This window comes from Antechinus flavipes, chromosome X, assembly GCF_016432865.1.
Source record: "Antechinus flavipes isolate AdamAnt ecotype Samford, QLD, Australia chromosome X, AdamAnt_v2, whole genome shotgun sequence".
Lineage (NCBI taxonomy): Eukaryota > Metazoa > Chordata > Mammalia > Dasyuromorphia > Dasyuridae > Antechinus > Antechinus flavipes.
The window spans coordinates 45,557,873-45,569,132 of NC_067404.1; the positions used below are offsets into that span (position 1 = coordinate 45,557,873).

General features: G+C 41.8%; 1 protein-coding gene across 1 annotated transcript; it reads left to right on the forward strand.

Annotated features, from left to right (window-relative positions):
• Nucleotides 1-10,313: 10,313 nt before the first annotated feature.
• Nucleotides 10,314-11,172, forward strand: LOC127543216 (60S ribosomal protein L6-like). Its single transcript, XM_051969236.1, is given in 2 exon segments — nucleotides 10,314-11,071; nucleotides 11,074-11,172. Coding segments are annotated over 2 exon segments (531 nt in total). The 5' UTR covers nucleotides 10,314-10,593; the 3' UTR covers nucleotides 11,127-11,172.
• Nucleotides 11,173-11,260: the final 88 nt, after the last annotated feature.

Consider the following 11,260-nt stretch of genomic DNA (forward strand, 5'->3'; position numbering starts at 1 on the left):
TAATATAAACCAAATATATCATATGGAAGCCCAAAAGACTAATACCATTCCAAGCTGGATGGAAAGAAGTAAGTGTCTAAAATGAGGGAGATGATGTCCCAGGCTCCTTTGCTTTGGTCAGATAATAAAAGTAAAGGACAGAGTTCAAGTCTTATCACCATATTTTAGCAAGGATATTGAGAAGCTGAAGAAAATTCAGGTGAAGGCACCCACGACAATGAGAGGCTGCCAGGTCACATCAGGAAGATCAGTTAAAGAAATTGGTAATGTTGACCTGGAACTCAAGAACTGTCTTCAAAGTGTTCAAAGAGCTGTTATATAAAAGATTTGGTCCACTTAGTAAGAGAAGAATGAGGAACAACATGTGAAAGTCAGAGGATTGGAGAAGAGGCACAGATAGGGCTGATAACAAAGGAAAAACTCCTTAATGATGACAAAAGGAGAATGGGCTGCTTCAATGAGCAGCGGGTTCCTTCCCTCCTTATTAGTTACTCAAACAAGGCAGGGGGTACATTTCAATGTTTTAGAAGGGATTCTTGTCTGGCTCTGTTGTAGTTTGTCCTTCACTCTGGAAGAGGACTCATGACATCAGGAAGGTGATTCCATGACTTGCAAGTAAATCGGATTTCAATGAGGAGGGCTGGGCAAGGTCACCGGCCTCCCTTTCCCCTCTGGAACCAGCTGGATCCAGTGGCCAGACAGAGAGCAGGACGACTGGAGATGGTCCTGGATGCGGGAGGAGACCTTGGCCTTTTAAATCTAAGGTCTTCAACAGGTCTCAGTTTGACTGAGGCAAAAATCTATCCAGTGATTAAGGCTAGGTAAGAAATGAGGCAAAGAATGGCCTCTTTTACCTAGTTGAAAAATATACCAATTCAGGAGGGAAAGACCCCCAGCGTTTCTGGCCAAAATGGAAACAACTGCTATTTGCATTCATTCTGAGCCAATCGGGGCCCAAATAATGACGGAGTAGGGCTTGGCCTGGTACCTATGGCTGATCAATCAATGAGAGCCAGATTGATTTGGGTTTAAGGCATGGTCCCAGCCCATAAACCCCAAGATATCTTGAAAGGTTTCTGCAATCAAAATTAACATTCCTTTGGGCAGAGCACCCTCAGGTAAGGGTATGATACCCTATATCTGTTCGGGTGTAATTTAATGAGATTCTATCCAAATCAGAGATTCTGTGGGCTATTCAAATAATAGCAAAGTATTAGCCTTCTGGGGGAAGCTAAGTGGCACTTTGGTGGAGAGAGTTTGGGGCCTGAAGTCAGGAAGACTTCATCTTCCTGAGTTCAAATCTAGTTGTGGGACCCTGGGCAAGTCTTTACTTAATCCTGTTTGCCTCAGCTTCCTCATCTGTAAAATGAGCTGGAGAAGGAAATGGGCAAACTGCTCCAGCATCTTTGCCATGAAAACTCCAAATGGGATCACAAGAGTCAGACATGACTGAAAAAAAACTGAACAACAAAAACAACAAGCCTTTTTACAATAAGTCAGGCAGTCAGTTAATAAACACTCATTAGGTTATTATATACAAAGCACTGTGCTAAGTGCTGAGGACACAAAAAGGCAAAAGACAGTTCCCAACCTTAAGGCACTCAAAATCTAATAGAGAAGACAAGTAATTATGTTCCAAAAAAGCCATATACAAGATAAATAGGAAATAATTAAAATAAAGAAGGTACCAGATTTAAGAGGAGTTAGAAAAAACTTCCTGTAAAAGATGCCATTTTAGTTGTGACTTGGAGGAAGCCAGGGATGCCAGCAAATAAAGATGAGGGAGAGAGTGAAGAATCAAGAATGACACTTGGGTTACAAGCCTAGGGGACTGGGAAGATGGTGGTGCCCTTCACAGTACTAGAGAAGTCTAGAAGGGGGGAGTGTTTGGGGGAAAGATATGGATCAGTTTGGTTAGGGTTCAGTTATGGATATGTTGACTTTAAGATATATACAAGACACCCAGTTTGAGATGCCTGAAAGATAGTTTGGAGATAGCCAACTGGACGTCAGCAGAGAGACTAAGGCTGGATAAATATATTTGAAAATCATCAGTATAGAGTGAAGTGAGCAGAACCAAGAGAACACTGTACACGGTAACAAGAAGATTATGTGCTGGTCAACTGAGATGGATGTGGTTTTTCTCAACCATGAGGAGATTCAAGGCAATTCCAATAGACTTGGGATGGAAAATGCCATCAGCATTCAGAGAGAGAACGATGGTGACTAAATGTGAGGCAAAGCATAGGATTTTCACCTTTTTGTTTCTTTGTTTTTCTTTCTCATGGATTTTTTCCCTTTTGGTCTGATTATTCTTGCACAACCTAAAAAATACAGGAATATTTTAAAAAGAATTGCACGTATTTAACCTATATCAGATTACTTGTTGTCTTGAGGAGGAGAGAAAGAAAAAAAGTCAGAACACTAAGTCTTACAAAAATGAATGCTGGGAGGCAGCTAGTTGGTGCAGTGGATAGAGCACCAGCCCTGAAGTCAGGAGGAGCTGAGTTCAAATTTGGCCTCAGACACTTAACAGGTCCTAGCTGTGTGACCCTGGAGGGTAAATGACCCCAATTGCCCCAGAAAAATAATGAATGCTGAAAACTATATTTACATGTCTTTGGAAAAATAAAATACTGTTGAGGGAAAAAAAGAAAATCAGCAGCATAGAGATGATAGTTAAATTCATGGGAAATTATGACATTACCAATTGAAGTAGTATTGAGGGAGAAGAAAAGAGGGTCCAGAACAATCAGCAAGATGATTTCAGAGAGGTCTGGAGAGACTTGCATGATGCTAAGTGAAGTGAGTAGAACCCAGAGAACATTGTACACAGCAATAACAAGATTATGTGACAGTCAACTATGATGGACGTGGCTCTTTTCAACAATGAGGGGATTCAGGCCAGTTCTGATAGACTTGTGATGGAGAGAGCCATCTGCATCCAGAGAGAGGACTGTGGGGAATGAGTGTGAATTGCAATATATTATTTTCAGCTTTTTTGTTGTTGTTTCCTTGGGTTTTTTTTTCTTTTCGGCTGATTTTTCTTGTGCAGCACGATAAATGTGGAAATGTTTAGAAGAATTGCACATGTTTAACATACCTTAACTTACTTGCTGTCTAAGGGAGGGGATGGGGAGAAGGGAGGGGAAAAAATTAGAACACAAGGTTTTATAAGGATGAATGTTGAAAACTACCTTTGCATATATTTTGAAAATAAAAAAGACCTCTGTGGAGGTCATCTCACCCGGGGGCTCTGTTGCTTTGATACGGCATCCGACCATAAAACTTACTGATGATGGCATGGGGAAGGTTCAGAAGAGAGTTCTTAAACCGATGGCAGAACTGAAAACTGTTCCCATTGTTTCCTGGAAACTTGTTTCTTGTTATCAGCAACAATGAAGACGACAATGGTACCGACAAGTATTCAAGGACCTAACTCAACTAGGATTTTCCTGAAGCATCCGTCCTCCTGCAACTTTTTTCTTTATTGTCTTATTTTTTCTGGTTATACATGTATATTGACTTTTTAAACACACATTTCTTTATGAATTATAATAGGAGAGAGAAATCAGAACAAAAGGGAAAAACGACAAGAGAGAAAAAAACAGAAAAATGAAGTGAACAGAGCACATGTTGATTTACATTCACTCTCCATAGTTCTTTTTCTGGATGCAGATGGTGTTTTCTATCCAAAGTTTATGGGGATTGCATTGGACTCTTCAACTTTTACGAGTCTAAAATGTATGGACTAGACTGAGCCAAATTTTGTGGTTTAGTCATTTCAGTCATGTCAAACTCTTTTTATGAGCCCATTTTGGGTTTTCTTGGCAAAGATACTAGAGGGATTTGCCATTTCCTTCTCCAGCTCTCCAGAAACTGAAGCAGACAGGGTTGAGTGACTTGCCCAGAGTCACACAACAAGAAGTGTCTGAGGCCAAATTTGAACTCAAAAAGATGAGTCTTTCTGACTTCAGGCCCAGCTCTCTATCCATGCAGCACCACCTAGCTGTCCAAATACAAATACTTGAATCTGTTCCACCCTCAGTAAAATGAACGGATTGAGCCAGATAATCTCTAAAATCCCTTGTAGTTGCAGGCCCTAGGATTTTACAATAGTTCAGTGAAATAAGATGCTCCTGGTGTCCAAGTAAGGAAGTTATCAACCCTGACGGCACCAAGAAGGGATGGTTCTCTGTGTAGGAAAAAGTGGAGGTAAACTTCCAGCTTAGTCTAGAATCCGGTAAAATTGGAACGAAACTTTAGGATCATGTCTATCACATTCTCATCCTAAATACAAGGCAGATGTGAGACAGGAACATAAGGACCAGTGCCTAGAGGTATATATTTTTTTTACTATCCTAAATGTTGTTCATTAAACAGCAAGTTTGCAAATTAATATGCATTAGTGGTAGTGACTGGAGAAAAAAATGGCAAACCACTCCAGTATCTTTGCCAAGAAAACTCCAAAAAGGGTCATGAAGAGCTGCACTTCAACTGAAACAACTCAACAACAGTGGTACTGTGCCTTCTCTGAGCAATATGATGGAAACTGTGACCCTTTCCAAGACCCTGAATTCTCCTGAGAACAGAGATAAAGCTGTACATTTCTCTGTGTTTGTACACTGGTTTGATGAGCCACTGAATGTCAGGGTTTCTACTAATGGCTTTACAGAATAGGTCAATGAAAAGAACCTCAAAGAATTTGTAGGTTGTATCTTCACCTACTCAATAGGAGTTTGAGTCTTAAACAGCGGTGGCCAGCATGCTCTTTGGCTATAGCTAGCAAACTTCAGCTGACACTATTACCACCGGTCACACCCTTGGGTACTGGATGCTCTCACCCATCATGGCAACTGTGAATATGGTGGATGACATAATCTCATTTAGCCTTGTAGTTCAGGCTTTGAGATTTAGCAGATCTGGTAAACAAGAGAGCTCCACAGAAGGCAGATAACTGGTGATGCAGCTGGAGACGCGCAAGAGAACTACATTAAATCTGACTGTTCTTCCATGATTCTTGCAAATATTTATAAGCCCCTATCCTGGCTGATGCCAGCTGGAAAGTTTTGGGGGTTGTTTTTCCCCCAAAGAAAAAGATTTTTTTAATTATAGAATAGTCAGAACATAAAAGTAGCCAAAGAGAACAAGAGGATGAAGGTTATCAAGTCAAGCCAAAAATACCATCCCCTGGCCTGTCCTCCTGAAAAATGACGGAAAAGATCCAACTGCTCAGTTATCCACAGTTCTTTTCTCTCCAAGGATAGGTCATAGCAATGCTCACCCCAAGATCACCGTACATGGGTATACACACGTGTATGTGTGTATATACGTGCATACATATATGTGTGCTGGTGAAGGGAGTACAAAGCCCCATAGAAGAAGCCACGGTTTTATCTGCAAAGGAGGACAAGAAACCTTGCCTTTCTGTCCCGGGTTCCAAAAGTCAAGGGCTGGGACGAAGCACCTTCATCTCCTGTGGAGTGCCCCAGCAATGTCAATCATCACTGCAGCTCCTCACTCTCTAACAGCTCCCGGTCACAGGTGTCTGCTGCCTTTTAAAAAAAATATTGTTTGAATGACTAATATGGAAATACGTTTAAAATGATTGTACACGTATAACCTAGATCAGATAGCTTGTTGTCTTGGGGTGAGGGTGGTGAGGGAGGGAATGAGAAAAACATTTTGAACCCCAAATCTTACAAAAATGAATGGTGAGAACTATCTTTACATGTAATTGGAAAAATAAAATACTATTGAATTAAAATAAAATAAAATAAAAATAGTTTGAAAGTAAAGCAGTATTTGGCCTAGCCTTCAAATACACCCTCAGATAATCACTAGCTATGGGAATTTGGGTAAGTCATCTTACCCCATCTGCCTCAGTTTCCTTAAATATAAAATGGGGAGAGAATAGCAGCACCTAGCTCCCAGCATTATTGTGAGGATCGAATGAGATCCTATTTGTAAAGAACTTAACACAAGGTCTGGCATGTGCTAAGTAGGTGCTTAAAAAATACTTGTTCCTTTTATTTCAGTCTGCTTGATTACATTCTGGTTCAACTCCCCTCATTTTATGTTATACAATTCCCCTACATTTTATACTTTTATGATTTTACGATTCCCCTACATTTTACATTTTACAAAACCGAACCCCAACTGGGAAACCAGAACCCAGAGAGAAAAACTTTCACCTAAGGTCATGATATCATGTTGTGATTGAATGAATATTGAATTTGGAGCCAGAAGACTTGGGTTCCAGTTTTTCCTCTCTATTTACTAGCTAACTTTGAGCAAATTCCCTTCCTTTTCTGGGCCTTATCTATAAAAGGGGATAGATTAGAGGGTTCTTACTCTGGGGGTTCCATGCATAGATTTCAGGTCATCTGTGAACACGTATGAAGAAAAAAAAAATCCTTATTTCCACTCCCCTTTAATTTTCTCTGTAATCAAGGTTTCTTAATGATTTCAAAGCATGATTCTGAGAAGTGGGCCATAAGACTTCCCTTTAGGCCTAAGGTTTCTCCTCTAGTTCCCTGCAGGAACAGGTCTTAACTCTAGACCCCCTCGCTACCAGTCTAGTGCTTATTCAGCCAGAGAAGCAGAAATGGCAGAGACCTTGGAGATCATCTAGATGATTTTGCAGTGGGGAAGTTCAGACCCAGAGGAGGGAAACCACTTGTCCGGAGTCAGGATTTGAGCCCTGCTTTTCTGAATTTAGACCCAGTGTTTGTTTCCACATCCTCCCCGCTAGGCTGCTTCAGCAATCTTGCTCATTTGTAAGGCAGCCCCGGCTGTCTGAAAGTGCCTTTGCAGAGAGCCCGACAGCAGGTCTAGCTGTCAGCTAGTCAGGAAAGCACAGCTTCACATCCTTGCTGAAGGGGAAAAACTTACTTCGCCTAATGGATCGAATGCCACAGTGTAAACTGCACACGAGTTTAACACGCTGCTATCCGGCCATATGTTGCAGGGATTTACAAGCTGTTGGGACCAAGATCAGCCATCAGGCTAGAAGAGCCCTCTCATTAGGAGTCCTGGAAACGTCCCAAGCAGCTGCTAGGTATCTTCAATTTCTGCCTTTCGTGCACGTAATCATCCCCGTTTCTTTTTTTTAAAAAAATTTACAGTCAGGCTTATAGAACATACTAGTTGAGGTCCAGAGGGGATACATGTCTAAGACATCACACAAGTTTGAATTCGGGCTCTCCTATTTATTACACATAGAACCTCAGGGAAGCTCCTTCTTCAAGTTTTCTTTTTTCAATACCTACTGTGTGCTTCCACGGTGTACTGGAAGAAATATAAAGATGAGACAATTGAACAGCCTTCATCAATAGCAGTATCAGAGGCTCAAAGATGTATGAATGAAAAAGCCATCTAGTCCAACCCTCTCATTTTACAAATGAGGAAACTGAGGCCCAAAGAGAAGGGCTTGCCCAAGACCAGTTCAAATTCACATAGAGGCCAAGATACAAACACCTATATGAATTGGAGCTAACAGGGATTTTAGAAAGCACAAACCACAGTCCCTCATGTTAAAAATAAAATGATGGAGTCCCAGCAATATAGAAAACTCTAATATATGATATTATGTGTTAAATGCATTATAGAGATACAAAGTGCTCTGTGAGGTCTCAAGTAGGAAAGTTACCCATCAGGAGAACTAGCCAGCAGCTTTAAAAAAAAAAGTGACATTCTAATTGGACTTTAAATGATGAGTGGAGACATGTAATTAGGGGGAAATAAAATAATATTTTTTAAAATGATGAGTGGGAATAACAACAGAAGATATGAGCTCAAAAGCAAAAGAATGCCTGAAAATAAGGCCGGGAAGTCAGAATTTCAGAGGGCCTTCCCGCAAATGAGTTGTCATTACGTGTAGTAGACAGGAGTATGGCCTAGTGGATAAAAAGCTAGGCCTGGAGTCAGCAAGACCCCAGGTTGCCTCCTCCTGACAGGTACTGTATGATCCTCGATAAGCCAGCTAATCTTGGAATACCCTTGGTTAACACTTTAAGACTGCTGCAGAGGTGATCTCGCTGGGAATTGGTAGAGGGAAATCTCTTCTTCCAGGAGCGCTCCACATCAATGATGTCACAGATCACGTCTCTAGTAAGAGATAATATGGCACCGGGGATGATTTATGAGCAGGAGTGATATGAGCAGATCTACATATTAATAGAGATTTTTCTGGCGGGGAAAGGATCAATTGGAAGACACAGACAACAGTCTACCTGGATGCTAATGAGAGGCCCTAAAAGGTGCTGGTAGTGGAAACAGAAGAAAGACTACATGTGAAATATCAAAGATAAAGGAGAGGAAGAAATCAGAGGGAATCCCAAAGTTATAAAAGTAAAAAAACTGAGAAATGGTGGTGCTACACAGAGATGGGGAAGTCAGAAGGATGAACAAGCTCTGGGGGAAAAAGGCAAATTTGATTTTCTAGCATGTTCAGTTTGAAATGCCAATGGGATGAGCAGGCAGAGATCCTGGAAGCTGTTTCCAATACTAGTTGTCCCAACGTGGTGACTGATTCCAGTATTGAGATTTCCCATTCCAATATTGGGCCATATTCCCATTTCTTTTTTTTTTTTTTTTTGGCTGAGGTAATTGGCAGTGACCTGCCCAGGGTTACACAGCTAGGAAGTGTCTGAGGCCGGATTTGAACTCAGGTCCTCCTGACTTCAGTGGATAGAACACTGCACCAACTAGCTGCCTTCATGTTTCCATTTCTTAAAATAAAACCAGTTCTGTCCCTGTCTCTCACATTTTTATCTCAGCTCATGAGGAAGTGAGGCCCACTGCATTACAGGAGATTATGGATCCTTTGATAACTGCCATAGGCTCAGAGCTCTATCTAGGTGGTTTTTCTTGCAGAATGGACAGTTCTGAAAATCCCCACATCACTGACCCAGTGCCATGTACTTATACAGGGAGAAGTGTGATACAGTGGAAGTGGTGCTGTCTTAGTGGGGTGAGGGAGGTCTACAAGACTTGAATTTGAGGCTTGTTAAGTTACTAGTTGTGAGTCTGGACAAATCACTTTACCTCTTTTAAGGCTTTTATATCCTCTTCTGTAAAGGAGGTATAAATGATGGCTCCCTTGTAGGCTGTTGTGAGTCTCAAATGAAATAGCATAGGGGAAACTGTTTTCTAATTATAAAACGTGCACGATGTATATGTTTAGGAATGGGCCTTATACACTGTACATATGGCACAGGCATAAAAATAAATTACTAGTCTTCACAGACTACTTCAAAATGTGCTTTTACTTCCTAAGTCTTCTGCATTTGCATTTGTTCAATAAGTAGCTTGTGACTGACTATTGCGATGGAAGAGAAAGGGCGCAACTATTCATTCACCTGGGGGAGTGAGAAAAATAGGATCAGAGGGCAGAGGGCGGAGGAATAGGACCGAAAGGGCTCTTAGACAACACCAAGTCCAAGGAAAATGGGAGGGGGGGGCAAAAGTGATAGTGGGTAGCCATTAGCAGACCGGAAACTCCCATGAGCCAATTCCTAAGGTCCCATGTGAGGGAATCATAAATCAGAGAGGGACAGATAGCTCGAGTGAGATTTGACTTTCACGAGTGAAAACCAACTTGTAAATGAGGCCATCTGCTGGCCAAAATTCCAATCACCAAAAATGATCTATTATGGTGCGAATCATAGTTCTTAAATAAACAGGAAGAAAGAAAAGGATGGAATCTGGAGGGAGACAAGCCAAAATACATGAAGACCCTGACATCTGAAGAAATGCCAATACTAATAGCTTTCTACATTAGAGGAAGTATCGTTCACCATGGCGGTATAGCTTGTAAGCAGCAAGCCTGGATGGGAAGTCTGGTCTCCAGACTCTGACTTCAGTCTTGTTCCTTTCCCACACCCCTTTTGCTCCCTGCCCCTTCATTAAGGTGGGAAAGGAGTCAGGATCTGAAGGGAGAACTATAACAACCACCACAAAGATACATCTGTATGGCATTTTACTTTCCTGTCTATTCTCTTGCGGGGAGACTCAGGGTCCTTTGGCCTACGGGGCAGGGATAAATCCCATCTTCCAGAAGAGGAAATCCAAGCTAACAGAGGTCAAGTGCCTGGAAGGTCATTGATGGATCACATGGTGTGGTCCCTGCACGCAAATCCTTCCACCTAGTAGGAGGAAATACAAGTTTCATGCAAACTGAGAATTTTGTCATTAACGTAAAGCATCTGGAAAGCACATTATCCAGGGTCTAACCTCAAACAAGACTACTTTAAGAAAATTCCAGCTCTTGCCCTTCTCTCAAGATGGCGGATAAAAAACCCCAAAAAGTACCAAAGGAAAAAAAAGGAAAAGAAAAGCAAAAAGGAAGATACAACTGAAAAGGTTGTGAAAAAGCCTCGAAAGCATTGCAGTAGGAACCCAGTTCTGGCCCGAGGAATCGGTAAATACTCCAGGTCTGCCATGTATTCCCAGTGAGCTATGTACAAGTGAAAATATGCTGCGCCAAAAACCTGAATTGAAAGGAAAAAGAGAGAGAGGGTGCCTGCTACTATCTCAAAACCAGTTGGCGGTGATAAGAATGGAGGAACCCGTGTGGTAAAGATTCGCAAAATGCCTAGGTATTACCCTACTGAGGATGTGCCTAGAAAGCTGCTAAGTCATGGCAAAAAGCCCTTCAGCCAGCATGTGAGGAGACTTCGATCTAGTATCACCCCAGGCACCGTTTTGATCATGCTCACTGGCCGCCACAGAGGCAAGCGAGTGGTTTTCCTGAAGCAGCTGGCTAGTGGCTTGCTACTCATGACTGGACCTCTGACCATCCACTGTGTTCCTCTGCGAAGGACCCATCAGAAATCTGTCATTGCTACCTCCACCAGGGTTAATCTTTCTGGTGTAAAAATTCCAAATCATCTTACTGATGCCTACTTCAAGAAGAAGAGGCTCCGCAACCCTCGACATCAAGAAGGAGAGATTTTTGACACAGAAAAAGAGAAATATGAGATTACAGAGCAGCGCAAGGCTGATCAGAAAGCAGTAGACTCTCAGATCCTGCCCAAAATCAAGAAAATTCCTCAGCTCTGTGGCTACTGTGGTCTCTATTTTCTCTCTCCAATGGAGTTTATCCTCACAAACTGGTGTTTTAAATGCCTTGCAGAGAACTCTTATTAAAATGTTTGGAATAAAAAAAAAGAGAGAATTCCAGAGATATCCCTCTCCTCCTCTCCTCCCTTCCCCACCTTGAACTCCCTCTTTTATGGAGTATATGCCGGTCAAGGAG